At 40.0% G+C, this 16,312-nt stretch overlaps 1 protein-coding gene across 3 annotated transcripts in view; it reads left to right on the top strand.

The window, feature by feature from the left end:
- Positions 1 to 16,312, top strand: part of slc25a21 (solute carrier family 25 member 21) — an 87,761-nt gene that overhangs the window by 44,637 nt on the left and 26,812 nt on the right. For all 3 annotated transcript variants that reach the window (XM_044166175.1, XM_044166177.1, XM_044166176.1), the window contains one exon: positions 14,079 to 14,127. In XM_044166175.1, the coding sequence (XP_044022110.1) occupies positions 14,079 to 14,127 (49 nt within the window). The remainder of the gene's footprint in view (positions 1 to 14,078; positions 14,128 to 16,312) is intronic.

Consider the following 16,312-nt stretch of genomic DNA (forward strand, 5'->3'; position numbering starts at 1 on the left):
TTCAAATAATGTTGATAAATCATAGACATAACACAAAGCTGTGCTGCTGATTGCATAATTATTGCATCAAACCACTGGCGTATGTAACATAATCACGGTCTCTCATCAGGCTCAAACCACCGGCGTGCATCTGGAGCGGCGTTATGCAATGTTTAGAAAGAGACAAGGCGATCTTGCTAACAATATGTGTGAAGCTGGTAGGTTTGTGTAGGGCCTTAACTTGCCCTGGAGTCTTTTATTTAACAGGGACAAGAGAGCCCTGTTGTGTTTGCATGGGACAGACCTCCTCCCACACCAAGTGCTGGAACATATTTCGACTGTGTTTAAGCAGTGATGGCTGAGTGCATTTACACTTTGGTAATGGCTTCCTGCCTTTAACTCTCCTGGCTTAGGACAAGAGTGAACCATGCGGGTACTTCCCTTTTGCTACTGCCGCAGGTCCTGCCCCTGCTACTACTGCAGCCTCGCAGCTCTTCTCCTTTTTCCCCTCACGCCCGTCAGCCAACCCAGTACAGAAAGCACGGACCACCCTGTCAGATTATTCACTCTCTCCTCTACTGTATCACTCCTACCATGGATAGTTTGTGGACTGAAAGATTGTATCACTCTCCAGGAATGTCCGCTGGTTTTTCAGTCCCTGCATCATTTGCATTTATCTACCTTGCAGCCTTTTTCTTTACCCGCAAAGATTGTATGTTTGGAGAATGTCTCTACCGTGATGCATCCCGAAATGTCAGCCAAAAAGGGTTTTCTTCCAGGCGGCAAGAGGCCTGAGCCCACAGAAGATCCTCTACCCTGTCTATATTTTCAACCTCAAGCTAGATCCCAAGCTCCTGGGCTGCAAAGTTACAAGTTAGCTTGCACATGGCAGCTTTTGTAGTTTTAAACGTCTCCCAGCAGCTTGCTGTTATGACATACAGGTGCTCAACAGCCTGTTAACAGTATCTATCTTTTTAAAGATAGTTCACTGGCGCTCTTCCTAAATGTCCATCCAGCCTGCTTTAGACAGCAGTTAGCAATGGGGGAAGCTTCAACCTATCCATATAGACACAGGGTGTTAACAACTAATTAAAGAATTTACTGCCTCACTAAAACTCCATTATTGCTGTTCTCTCCCAATTATTGGCTCTATTATCAGCTTTTATGGACTCAGGTGAGCTTCCGGAGAAAGTTGTGGTTGTTTTGGCTGAGTGGTCAGCTCTGTCCCTCTATAAAATAACAGGATTTAGAGCAGCTATGAGGCTCAGAGGCTGGAATCTGTGACATTATTTTGATAAAGAGAGATTATTGTTTCTAAAGTGACCCACTGTACTGATGGATAATTTGCATATCTATTTTTCTTGTTACATTAAATAGAATATGTTTTGCAGCTGCTTTTCTTCTCTCTCAGGCAGAGAGCCATCTTTTGTGTGGTTCCCACATGTGCTTTCCATCTCTCACTCAGTCTCACCTCTTTGTGTATTAATCAATCTGTCTCCCCTCCGTCCACTAGGTGACAGTAACGACACAGCTCTCCCCTCTGGGGGTTGGGGATGGGATGAGGTGTAATCTTTGTTTACACAAGGTGAATTGGCTAAAGACTAGAGGTTATATACTGTGTGGGTGTGTCAGCAGCAGTGGTGATGTTGTAGTGATGTGGTGACGTGGTGGTGAAGTTAATGATGGTGGTGTCTACAGTGGGAAGTCCACTTACTACCCATTTACTATTCTGCTTCACATCACTCAGCAGCATATAAAGGCTCACCATAATGGCCCATTCGTTGCTCAAAAAGGTATTATAGAACATAGAAACTTTTTTGTTTTGATTTGTTTTGGAGCTGTGAAGTAGTAGTAGTAGTAGTAGTAGTAGTAGTAGTAGTTTTCCCAGCACTATTTTGTATAATACCACTGAGTTAACCATCTTAGCTACTTTGCAGCTCATTTAGGAACCACACACCAATGGTTCCCAACTTTTTTGTGTCTGATGTAATCTCACAGCCCTGTCAGATGATGTTCCAGATGTGTTCATTTGAACAGATTTTAAAATTTATTTTATTTAAAACTATTGAATATATAAAAGTGGGCCTTTTTTCATACAAGATATTGTGATTCTTGAATTGTTGATGTTTAGTTTTGATTTCTTTTTTGCAGTAGGTTTGATCATGTTTACATTCATACTACTGCCACTTTGAGTGGCAGCAGCTGGACATTTCAACCATTTATAGAGCTGGTTCCAGAAGTGTTTTTTTTTTTTTTTAAACAAATCATCATTTCTATTTTTTCAAATTAGCTGATACTCAACAATCTCTCCACGTAACCCCTGGCAACTGCAAAAGTATCCCCTGGGGTAAAAGTACCGCTGATTTAGAAATCGCTGCTAAACACCTTGCCTAATAGTTCTTTGGTAGTAGTTTTTCCTCTTTATTCTCCCATCTAGTATCAGTATGTAACAGAACAGTTGTCTGATGTAATTATTTAACATGTGCAAACTAGAACAGTGTGAGCTGATCACAAAATTATGTGTAATGAACATAATAACGAGCGTTCAAACAGGCCTGGGCACACATACACACACACACACACACACACGCTAGACCGGAACAACAACAATGATTAAAAGATTATTCACAACTGCAGTGAAATAATGTAACACATTGAGCGTTTGATCTGTTTCGTCAATTGAAATTCAACTGTCATGCAGAAACATAAACATCACTGTTCCTCAGTTACCATCAGGCCGTTAGAGCTCTCTGATTGCAAAATATATGATAGTAGAGATGAGTTTGGTGGAGGGACGGGCTATTCGGTTTTGGTTACCTGTAATTTCTCTTTATCGAGGACTCCACTTAAATGGATTTCATCTGTTTAGTGAATGTACACAAAGAGGCTGTGGCGAGGGGAGTGAAATGAATTAGCACTGCAGTGTTGTCAGATTTTATACCAGTCTTGGTGATTTTCATGTTTTTATTTGAAATAAAGAATTACACGGTTTTCAGCTGCTGATTTAGCAAATGTTATGATGGGCTTGTAGAGGCAGTTGAATAATATCTTAAATATGTGGCTGGGTATCTAAAGCCATATTAAACATTTACTATAATACTCCTAAAATGTTTCATTAAGGACTTAGGGTGTGTCTATGACAAAAATATTGGTATTTCATATCCTCTACTTGTTTTTTAATGTCACGTCAGTGTGCACACACACACTTGCTTGTCCAGGTGCAGAGTCCAAAAAACTGTAACTGATGTCTGTCTTGTAACACTGTTAAACCTAAAATATCTGTTTTATTACATTAGAAGTACCACATTTTGAGCCTGAATCCCCCAATTTGGGCAAATTGTACAATGTTTAGAGCCCAAATTCCTGAATCTGTAATACAATATACATTTTTAAGGGAATGTTTACCAGTGATGTGAGTCTTTTTAATGACATGTTTCATGCCTTTTGTTTATAAACTGACAGTTGTTTGGAGATCTCTTCCCCCAGGGCCGTACAGTAGCTACACTTGAGAGGACACTGAGGTTAACTTTTTCTGTATTTTTGTTTTATTTGGGGGGTTTGACACTGGGGGGAGCTACGTTCTACAGTTTTAAAGGCTAACACATATAGGCTGACTCCATTATTTTTAGAAACAGTATATTAAAATGTGACTACTTGGGGCGGCTGTGGCTTAGTGGTAGAGCGGGTTGTCCACCAATCGGAAGGTCGGCAGTTCAATCCCAGCTTCCCCCAGACACTGAACCCCAAATTGTGAGTGTGTATAAATGATTAGTTTCTTTCATCAGTGTGTGAATATTGATATGTTGTTGAAGCGCTTTGAGTAGTCAGAAAGACTAGAAAGGTACCATTTACTACTTTTAGGCCAATGAATAAATCAATAAGACCCTGGCCAGTGTCGAGAAGGCTTTGAAAACAAGCTTTGGGAAATAAAATATACAGGAGATATAGTGGCACAGTTAACATAGCGAATAAAATATGACAATTCCAAATAAGTTAAACATTTTATAGATTTAATTTTTGTTGTCTGATCAAAGCATGACCTCAGTAGCTTCTAAAGTATAGCTACTCCCCTGTCTGTCCCTGTCAGTTAACTGCGGAGCGACACATAGGCGGTGCTTGGTCCGGTAATACTTCTCTGTCAGTCATCTATCACCATATTACATAAAGGCTGTTATTGGCTCTACCGAATCCAGGATGGGTGGAAATCTGTCTGAATGGGAGAAGGGCCAGTCTTATCTGCCAGAGTAAATGAAACAAGAGCTGGGCAGATTGTCTGGTTCCTGGGCTAACAGGTTGCATGATTTCTGAGCAGTTCAATTGAGGAGTGATTGTTTGATTTTTAACAATTTTAGAGGCTAGAAAAGGTAAAAAAACACACACAGTATTTCCCAAGAAAGAACCAAAAATTAAAGTGTAAAAAACTATGTAGCAGAATTTATTGATGATTGATTGATTTTTCCTACCCAAGTAATCTTCTTGTGACCCCTTATGAGCACCCCACCCCCAGTTTTGGAACCACTGGTTTATAGTGAACAATGTAGGCAACTATTATTAATATTTCCTGAAAGGTCTCTAGCCGCATATTGTGCTCAACTATGTGCAATCCCTGCAACCTTTGTTACAGGATTATACAGTTTATGTAGATGGTTGACAGGTGTCCTGCAGGAGTTGGAAACAATTTGCTTAAAAAGCGATACTCATGGAAGAATCAGGCCGAGATGACACGGAGCACTTCCTGTCAAACATCAGTCACACCAGGTTTTGCATCCATTGTGACCCCTTTTTTCTCCTCCCGTCACCCACTTCCGCGCTGCTGCTGCATGTATTTGCATCGGATGGTGTGTGTAGAAAAAAATGTGACCACAGGTGTCAAGAAGACAGTGACAGTAATGGAGGAAGGAGGCTCCGACACTGACAGCGCTGCACTGTCGGCACGGTCTGTTTGTCAATCTGTCACAAACTTGTTATTAGCCCGTCAGCCCCGGCAGCTCAGGCCCTGACCCAGTCGACAGCACACACACCTCACACACACCTTTTACGCTTCCAACAATATCACAGAGTTCATCTCAAGTTTGACAGACAGGGACATACCCGAGCTGTCTTACCTATAGCCAGTGGGGGGAAATGCGCTATGACGCACGACTTCCAACGATAAATCTAAACTGGAGACGGCACACTCAACCGAAAAATCAATACATCATTTGCAATCATAATACAATATATGGACTAATAATAATAGCTTTGTTTGCTTTTTGTTATTTGAGAGATGTTTGATTTTTGAGGGTGTTGGCCGACCGTTATGTAAAAAAAGGCAAAAGTATCAGGTGAAGTAAACGGATGAGTCGTCTCCTCTTTTTCTCTACCTCTTTTCATCTTAACTCACGCACTGACGACACGGACGCGCGGAGGCTCTGCAGGATATCGGCTACGTAGGAAGCATGGAGGATTCAAATCTGGTTTTCTAGGATGGCGAAATTGCGATTGTGTCCACCTACATTCACCGGTTTTATGAGACTTAATGACAAAGTTCCTTTCACAGAAAAATGGTCCCAATGAAAATCTTCCACAGTATATACTTCTTCTTTTTTTTTTTTTTACGGAGAGACACGTTATTGTTGTTTTTGTAAGTTTTTAAGCACCATAAAATTCCACAAAATTCCATTTACGTCCATTGTTTTAGTGGCTCAGCAGTAAACCTCAAATCCTCGACAAATAAAATAATCTACATTATTGGATACCAAATGAGTTGGAATATGGTTTCCCCCAGTGGGAATAGGGGTTGGGAGGGTCAGTTAACTAACACTTAAGCAGTCAATATTATCTCTAAAAATCATAGATCATTAAATAGATATATAATGAGCTGTTTTGCTTTAGAAAAGAGGGAATTATCTCATTTGATTTGGTTCTTAACATATTGAAAATGAAGAAAACGATTCGGACTCAGTATCAGATTGAATGATTTCACTTTAAACTACTTGTGGTGTGGATATCCGCACCATGCGCCCTCGGAGGTGATAATAACAGATGAAGCCGACGCAGGCCCGCGGAATGCCGTAATGCGTGCACCTCTAGTCGGGGGCCCTCAGTTAAAAAATCCCCCGCTGTCATTGGAGATGGCCCCGCTTGTTTTTCTAAGCACCCTTTGAGCTTTTTCAAGTGCAGAATTAGGGACTGTTTGGGGAGTTAACCGGGACGCTTCTGAGCTCCAGACAGGAAGCCTGATTGGTGATATCTGTGATTAATAGCGCTCTCTCTCTCTCTCTCTCTCTCTCTCTCTCTCTCTCTCTCTCTCTCTCTCTCTCTCTCTCTCTCTCTCTCTCTCTCTCTCTCTCCAGATGTCTTGAGCCATTTTCCTGTGTTTTTTTAAAATATGTAAATTCCTACATAATCAGTTCCTCCACACTAGTGTTTGTTTAAGGAGATAGGGTTAATATAATCTTTTTTTTCTTTTCCTGCTGGTTTTGGTTATTTATTTTCCCACTAATTTGCTGAGAACAGATTAATCCACCTCTGACAGAAGAGCAGAGTAAGATGGGGAGCATAAATCACTTTTAGTAATGGTTGCCTACTTCCGCATTAATGACATTTTTTACTTTTTTTTATTAACTTAATTGCATAGAAGAACTAAAGGCATTTCTTTTGCCCCAAGCCCCCTCTACCCATGAGGTGATTATATGTTCTTATGACAGATTACTCGTGCCATTATTGTATCAAAATGGTTTGGACTCCATTTCAATTTTAATGTGATCAGTTTGGAATTGTTACACTGCCTGTTTGCTTTAAAAACAGGGTTGGCTCCAAGGCAGTATTTCAGTACTATAGTGTGCCTCACTTGGTAGTAACTATAGTTTATTGGTGTCACCAAAGCAGGCAGGCCTCATAATGTGCAGGTCCTTTGTTACATTTATTTCACCCACTTCCCTGATTTGCCTTGTTTATGCCAACCACAAGTGTTTTCTCACAAATACAGTGTAAATGTATAGTCCTCTGTCATAGTAGGTTTATGTTTTAATAAACTAACACAATAAATGTCCCATAAAAATGTAGTCAGGCTCTAATTGTTTGTTATGAAAGATAAAGGCGGCTAAAATCAACAAACCTAGTATAATGTTTGAGGAGTAGCAGGTAGGCCTTGTATAAAGTCTGGAGGTGAAAATATGTTCTTTACAATCAAATAAAACATGAATTATTTTTAATTCTTCTTTCTCTTGTTGGTTGTTTTATATGGTATAATAATCACAATCTCAGCCTATGGATCTTTTTATTTATCAACATGACATTCTTCATTCTTTTACCTCTATTTCTTCCTAAGCGTGAAATGATCCCGAGATTAATCAGAGTTTCTATATCAGAGCGCCTGGCCCAGTTGCTGATGGATATCACGTTGGCTTTGTTACTGCAGATGACAAATTGCAGGGAACAGCAGCTCACAGGGTTTGTTTAGCATTCCAGATCAGATGTGTTTTGAAAAGTATTAATGGAGGACATGAAGGCATGAGGTATCACCTGCAGGTTCAGTCAGGAGCTCTTGTCAAAACCAGAGCGGGCTTGTGAGGTGAAGCTCTGTCATCATGACACTCGTATGCCTCATCTCACACCTCGAAACCCCAGGACAAGCTATGATTTTCTGCTTTGGCTCTCAATGAACCAATAAATGTATACTCTAGTAGCATGTTTTTAAAACAATTAGTACTATGTATGTTCATTTCTGAAATTAATCTAATTTCAGATGTTTAACAAACTGTTTGTCTGTGATCAAACGTATGTTGTCATGTTGTAGGTTTTGTTAACCAAGGGCAAAAAGTACATATAATCTATAATTTTGCTATTGTCACTTATTTAAAATAGTGGATATCTTATGTTATACTGAAAATAATCCATTATTTTATGAGAACAATTATTAGCAGAAAGTAAAGTATTATTAGCCTATTTAAGAAAGCATGAAAGCTATCATCAGAGACTGTAGCATTTACCGGTCAAGTAAGCGTGTGAAATGAGCGACCAGTATGTCTCTTATGTATTAGTCCATTTAACTGGGGGAGCTGTGCTTCCTGTGGCAGTGACCTTCTCCCTGTGGCTGCTGGGAATTACAGTCATTCAGTGTGTGTCTCGGCATGATGGATGACACCTGCACCCGTTGAGCAATCTCTCCCTGGCGCACTGTTTTTCTTTCTCACTTTTGCGTGGGAGCAAACTGTGTGCATTCCCGAGCCAAAACCAACTCAGATAATCATCTAATCTTCGTGATGTATGATGTTCTCTCTCTGGAAGACTAGTCATCAGATGACTGGGAATGTCTTGCCAATACGGTGGTGACAATACTAGTGCTTCCAGTGAAGCTACTTGTTGGGTCTGTCCCAGAGACTTACTGCATCATCACAAAATCGCCCCAGCTGAATAAGGGATGATGCAGCAGTTTTTAACACACTGCCTCATTGTTTCTGCCATATGGTCTTCTTATCCAATACTTAAAACAAAATCCAAATTCCGCGTTAAAACGCTGCATATGACGTCAGCTCTGTGTAATAAGAAAACCAGGCATTGAATCAAAACTATATGTTGTCACAGCATAAAATCAGTGTAATATCTCGCTACACCCTTGCAGCCCTTTTGTTTCCACTGCACAATTATCCTTTACACTGTGTCTTGGCACAGAATGCATTTGTGGCAAATAGCAGTCTTGTAGTGAATATGTAAGAGTGTGTCTTAATGGCTGTACTCCAGACACTCCTTTGCCATTATCACTTGTGCCTAACTAAGTGTGGGTGTGTGTCTGCAAGGCGCTGCATGACAAACCCTGTCACTACCATTGTGGTTCAGAAACAAAAGAACCTTCAAATAATGGAATTTCCCAATATGTCACTCACTGATGCGTAGCAAAGCCATAAACGTCAACCAGATGGCAGGTCACTGTAATATTACTCTCCTCGCAGCTGGAGGAGGTGGGTGCCTGTAGGAGAAGTTGGAGCCAAAGAAGGGAAGGCAGAGCTAAGCAACTCAGTGGCATCATCTCCTTGGTTTGCCCTCACCATGCTCAGTGACTGTGCATCAGAGGCTATAGAGGGGTGTGAAGTGCTCCTGAGAATGTGTGGGTTCACTACTGCCACGCTCTATGATTAAACAGTAGTATGTGCTGACAGCTGGGGTAGAAGAGCATGATGCACTGGAGCACAGTGGAATGAAAAGCTGCCTCTGAGTGGTGTCGAGGAAATTACATATTTGGTGTCTTTAGGCCTTGACGCAGAGACCTTTCCACGACGTGTCACCACCAGAGCTGAATCAAAATGAATGACGATACTAAATAGTAGGCTTTATGTCAAACATTTCCTGCAGAACTGGAGCAGGAAAAAAATCCTAAAATATCAGCAATTAATTCCTTCACTAAGAATAGCCTCAATAGATCAAAATGTTTTGCAGTGACAGGTTGCATCTTGTGGATCTGTCATAAGTTATGTAAATGCAATGCCCCCTTATGCATTATCTTTTAGTAATTTGATTGACAAGGCACACAACAACATTTGTTCTCTCTTGGCTCTCACTTTTTCTTGACTGGAAAAACTAAATGTTTGCACTGTTTTCACCTTTACATATACAATGCACAGAGAACCTTCGTGACTGGAAGTTTGTCAGAAGGCATATGAAGGAAGTTATGTCCCAGAAACGCGCCCACAAATTATAACACTTCCTCACAAAATTACTCATAGATTGCATTAGTTATTGCACATTTTTTGCACAATAACTAAGACTGTCTGAGGGTGAATTATTTCTTTGATGCATAGAATACCTCAGGTAGTATCAGCAGTCAGTTAGGTGTGTTATCATGGGAAGTGTACTAAATCGTAGTATATTGATTCTGTCCTGTGTGGCAATGTAGTTAGACATACACCAATTTAAATTTAAAGAGCTGTACTACCATACAACAGTCAATTTATGATTATGGTCGCACACTTTCTCTTCTTTTAGTTTTTCATCACACCTCTACAGCCTGTCGTCTCATCTGCCATCGGCTGTTCTTAAGCTGTCTCGTCTGCAAGGGCGTTAGACAGATGCTCAAATAAACATAACCTAGTTTTGCATTCATGCTTGTCATCCATTAATCCTTCTAAAACTGCCATCTTGGAGGTACCTCATACATTGCTAACTAAATCAACTAACCTTGCATGTAAAGACACTAGTCCAGAGTGCACTTAGACACAGAATACTGACAACTTGAGAACTGAACTCAACACACTGAACTAATCACTGAATCTGAATTGCACAGTGGGGCAGGCCTGTTAATTAGTAAAGAGTGTTAACTACTGTTACCTTTCTAAAGTAATGAAGCATTTGGTAACCTGTATCCTTTAGAGTTCCTGTAATCTGAGGTTTACGATGAGGCCCAAAATCTAGTGTGAATCATTTTAAGTGAAGTATCCAGATGTGCACAGCTTCTCCAGTACTTGCAGGTACAAGTAACCGGTAGCAGTGCACTCCTTTGGTTATTAATGAAAATATTATTTAATTTATTTCATACTGCTGTTGTTTCTAGTCCCACCTGTGTATCTACAATGGTATTATCTGTATTATTTTCCAGACCTTTATACCTTTTCCAGTTTACAAATGTGAGACACATACCTTGCCTGTAAAAAGAAAATTTAGCACCCTTTAGCAACAGTACGAGTAATAATTAATGGCAAACTCTTATGTCATATTCACATTATCGTGGTAGAACAGATTTTGCATCCCCCTTCCATTATTGTGTATGAGGTGTGTTGTGATGGTCCTGCACCGGCGTCTAGCAACATTCAGCCAGTAGCTGAAGGCTGCTGCTTGTGCTGTGATTTAAAGATGGAGGTCAAATTAATTATTTTTTCTAAACATAACTATACAATAAATCAAGATCCTATTGACACCAAACTGGAAACATTTTCTTGGCGACATATCAGCCTTCAGAAACAGTTATAAAGACACATATAATGAGTCTGTATAATGATCTAACAATGTTCATATCATAGCCTGAAGGTCTTTGAGAAATTCATTAACAGATCAGGAGAGATTTAATAAAAAAAAAAAAAAAAAATGCAAACAGTTTACTAACTAACAGGTGTTTGCAAGTTATTTGCTAATAAGTTATTTTAGTTCCTACAGACCCCCTAAGAATCCTGTATGGAGCAGGATGTGCGCCGCAAGAACTTAATTTTTTTTTTTCCACTATAAAGTGAATATAATGTGTATCACTCACAAGTGCAGGAGCATTTTGGAGATTTGGAGAATTTTAGAAGATGTTTTTTTCTCTTCGTTTTTGCTTCCCAAATTTACTGTTTGGATGAGATTGCAGAAGTTCTCCTTTTTCCCAGACTTTGCTATCACTATCACTACATCACTTGTTGGAGCATGTTAGGTCACTTCCCAGCATCTTCGTGTTTGCACAGGCTGATCAAGCAGGCAGGCAGGTTTGGTTTCATCATGTAATCTGATTACCTACTGGAAGATTTGATGAGCCTCATCTTCACTGCAGGCTTATTAATACCAAGACCAGAAAAAGATGCGTCCAGAGCAGTCCTGTATTAGCTTTTCAGTGTAGTATCCTTAACAACCATAGTCAGGTCAACTGAGCTGTGACAGATGGAATTTTGTTTGACTCTTGCCCGCCGGTAGCTTGGTTCAGTAGTTCTTGGTCCTCCCATTTGTACATTAAGATGCAACTGTAGACAAAGTAATTTTTCTGTGGTATTTCACTTGATAATTACTTCCCTGGAAAAACCCCAGAAGACACATTCTTTTATAGACAATATGTTTAATTGAGCAAATTAGAAAGAGTCCATATTGTGCAGCAGCTGTGTACACACACAGTGGAATCTGCAAGGAAAGCCCTCAGAGCACCAGTAAAGGGATGCAGTGAGAATTGTGAGTTTAAAAAAAGCCCTGATTGAGTCAGAAGGCTTCCGTGCCAAAGCAGTGGCTTTTCAACACAGATGCACATAGTTAGCGTGTGTGTGAAACCTCAGAGTCCCTCACTGATCGCCCAGCTGCATTGATTCTCCAGCTGCTGGCACATTGTTGATGTACTGGGTTTGCATGGATGATATGGTTGGTGGCTTCAGCCCTTCAAAATGCTGACAATTATAGTCACTCGCAGAAATTTTGGAAAGAAGTCATTCACTCACTCATTCAGACCCATGTTCTTGCAAAGATGGCACAAGGCTCGAAACACCAAGAATTACTGAGGTAGTTGGCATTAAAATTAGGCAGTGTGATAATCAGAGTGATGATAAGGTTCTCGTGGTAGGTTGGCAGGCACTGGCTGTCTGTCAAAACCATTTGGTGGCAACAAGAAGTGCATTTGTACATTTTTACTTTAAAACTGCTTTAAAATGAAAGGAAAAGACAAACTTTCACTGACTTTTGCCCCTGTTATCAGTCAGGCAACTTTCTTATTTTAAGGTAAACTGTGACACTTGACATAAAACATCAGATTTATGTTGCTATCTGATCCTCCAGGGCTTTAACAGATTTGTACAGTGTCATGTGCATACTGTAAAAACAAAAGCAGGAAGGGTAAGAAAAATCATGCGACAAAGACTGGACAATTCAGGACAGACCAATGAGCCCTCTATGGCTGCAACTAATGATTATTTCCATTATCGATTGATCTGGCTATCATTATTATTATTATTATTATTATTAATTGTTTGTATTATAGTTTAAATATGTTGTTTGTCTAAAAAAACATCTTCATATTGTTTGTTTTGTCCGACCAACAGTCCAAAGATATTCACTTTACAGTGATATAAGCCAGAGAAAAGCGGAAAAACACATTTGAGAAGCTGGAACTATCAACTAGTGAGAAGGGACTTAAAACGGTTACTCTATTATCAATTTTGCGTCAACCTACTTGAACCGTATTTATGCTAGAAGCAAGGGGTTAATGGGAGTCCCGCCACAGATACTTGCGGTGTAGGTTTTGATTCTTTTGATAAAGAGTGGTGGTGGGCTACATATGTTTTTATAGAACATCCAGGTAACTTATATTTTGCCATGTCTCATTACTGAAAAGGAGACTCCTCCTGTGCATTGCCATGATTACATTCATTTATTAATGTGATAGGGAGCAGTGATTGTGGTGAGCAGAAGGTTTGCAGTTAGCAGTGTCTTTTGTTAGTTGTGTGTTACTGAAAAGGACTGATGACTTTCCTTCCCTGAAGTTGTCTTCATTATCTTCACCGGCATCAAAAACTTGTAGAAAAAAACACAAGCAGTTCTTGCAGCCCCCACTTGGTGTTTCCGTAGCCACCAGTGCCCAACTTGTAATTAAGTTTTTAAAGAAGCTAACATCAGCTACGGCTTAGCTTTGGCTTTGTAGCTACGCTGTAACGCCTTAATTATAAATAATGCTTCATAGAGAGCTGAAGTCCTGACATCACGTCCGGGCTAACCTCTTTTCCACTAGCTTCTGTACCTCAATACAATGCCTTTCATCCGTCTTTCTGAAAAAATTAAGCATGTTCCTGGGGTTTACTAAGACAAATAGGCATCCACTAAGCACTTGCTATTAGAAATTTAAAACTTCATGATTTTCAGCACAGAAAAAACTACAGCTCCTATGAAGATTTACTAGCGCAGCAGCATGGCTACTTACGTCATCATAACCAGGTTTCCCTCGAATTGTCCATGGATTTGTTTCTTCTGTTGCACCATAACATTTAACATATGATGTTTTATGGCTTATGTGAAATGGTGTTCATTAAAGGCTGCAAAAAACCTGAAATATTTAATAAACAATGATCAGGGGATTTTTTGTTTATCTATAAACTGCTCTAAACTTTCGGAGTGAAAAAGACAACATACTGTTGAGTAAGATTGTTTTCCAAGGCTGGATAATTATTTATTAGCCTAATTACAAATGTCAGTGTGATTTTGAAAAAGGTTTTCTTACTTTCTGTTTCACTTTGGCTCTCCATAGTTTAATGAACTAATTGCATTAGCACTAGTGCGCTCACAATATCAGATATTGATAGACTAAAAAATCATGTCATGAAAACTGAGAACATAACAACCAGCATTCACCTAAATGCCCATGGTTATTAAAGTGACTTATCCTGACTGTTTCTACTTTTTAGGTCTGGTAGAGATCTGTTTGATGCATCCCCTCGATGTAGTGAAGACAAGGTAAGCCACCTGTTCAACCTTAACAACTCATATATTAACTTGTAATTTTGCTTAACATATAAGCAACTTACAAGATACTTACAAGAAAGTCATATTTAGTCCACATCTGCCTTGAATCCTCTTGGTGGGTATTTGGGTCTGTGTAGTGAGGGTCCAAGCATACCAGGTTTTTCCCCCCAGCTCAGCGGGCCTGGCCAGCTCTGCACTCATTCTTTGCACAAGTGGGCACCAATGCCAAGAGCCTTAGACATTTTGTGGAAAATGAAATGCATCATTTACCCATTCATTCCCCACACAATGTAACGTTGGATGTTTTATGTTTGCAAATGACTGAAATTTTTTACCTTATTACTTAATTTATGAAAAAAGAATCATACCTTTTTTTCTTTTTTTTGGTACAGCCTGCGGTTCTTGTGAAAGAAGGGACTTGCAGGATAAGTCAGATGCCACTAAATGCACTGGCTGTGTTTAATAGCATGTTTTCCGTTACCATCTCCTGTTTGTGTGTTATGCAAGAGCGGCAGCAGTCTTGAGCTGTTGAGTGATCAGGAGCCTCACACCACAGTGTCTCAGCCAGCCATAAACAGGTCGTGGGCTGCTACTAAAGCTTTATAGTCTTTCACAGGCCTAGCCAAGACCTCTGGCTTCATTCTTAGCCCCCCTGACCCATACTTGTCAGTAAATTGTACTGCTTTCTTTGTCATTTACGGCAGCAGTTTCTTGGTAAATAAATTGCTTGGCGTGCCTTTTAAAAAAGTGAGATGGTTGCACTTTGAAGGCAGTGCCACCACCACAACACAGAGAAGGAAATGCAGGGATAAAAGCCAGGGGTGAGCGGTGTTGTATTAGCCGATATTTGATACTTTGAAGGCACATAGTGTGATTTATGGTCACATGTAGAAGCTATGGGGGTTTATTACAGGTAAGTCTTGAGCTCTGCCTGTCCGTCCTCACACGGGGTCAGGGTTAAAAGTGCACTCACTATTTTCTTTGTAATGCTCTTCCTTAAAAAGCGGTAAAAGCTGCTCTAAAACTGGACAGGTTTATCTGTTTGTTTTCTCTGTTTGTGTCGCCATGTGTTTATGTTGATGGGCATTCTGTTGCTGAGGAGGGGTTAGTGTAAATTGATTCCTTTTGGTCTTGGCTCAGGGTATACTGTTTTTTTTTTGTGTTGTTCTGTTTTTTAACAAAATGCAAGAAACAGAACAGTCTTTCTTTTTTTTTAATTGGGAGCTTTAGATAATGTCAGGAGTGTCTGAACAACAGGAGGTTGCTGCCTACTTTGAATGGCCGGCATACATACCGAAACGTACCATACACATAGATGTTTATGCGTACTTTACATGCATGTTCACACACTTAACATCCACACATGAATTCATAAACCAAACATACATACCGGCTAATTGGGACACTGAGGGAGCTGAAATCTATTAGCAGGAACCTTGGAGCCGGGAGTCAGACACAGACACACCTCCACTGGGTCGCTCTCTCTCTTTCTCTCTCTCGCTCGCTCAGGCATGGCTCTTATTAGGCACCGGCTCCTGCTTTAATGTCCACTGGTCCAAATTGAACGGCAACTGGAGTAAATTTACTTTTTTCCACCAACTCAGAATCAAAGGGATTTTTTTCTTTCTTTCTCCCTTTTCCTTTTTTTTTTTTTGCAAGGTAAACTTGAATGAATGTGTACCTGCCTGAGAGCCGATGTTTACCTATTTTCCAAATGAGGGTTTATCTTTCTTCTCTTTCTCTGAGGTGGAGGAGGAGGGGGCAGTGGATTGCTGATTTAGGATTAGCTGCAGCAGTTGGTGTAGAAACACCCCACCCGTAGCCAAATACTGCTGTTATGAATCAAAAAGGAGCATTTGGCAGCTTTTTCCTTTAAACAAATACTGATTCATCTTCCAAGACGACTGCTTTGGCAGATAAATGGACAGCTGTGTTCCAGAGATTTGAAAAAAAGGTGACACATAACTTCCAACATGACTGATAGCACAAAATATGGACTACTTATGAGATATTTTTAAAGCAGAGTAGGAAAGCAGGTCCATTATGAAAAAATGATTCACTCAGGATATTTCTTAAAAATACTGATGGAAAAATGCTTTTGGGTAATGATAGCAAGTATGACTAGACCACACTGGACATGGTTTTAGATATGGGATGTAAAGTTTTGTCAGATTCA

The sequence above is a fragment of the Siniperca chuatsi genome, linkage group LG15 (genome assembly GCF_020085105.1).
Source record: "Siniperca chuatsi isolate FFG_IHB_CAS linkage group LG15, ASM2008510v1, whole genome shotgun sequence".
Classification (NCBI taxonomy): domain Eukaryota; kingdom Metazoa; phylum Chordata; class Actinopteri; order Centrarchiformes; family Sinipercidae; genus Siniperca; species Siniperca chuatsi.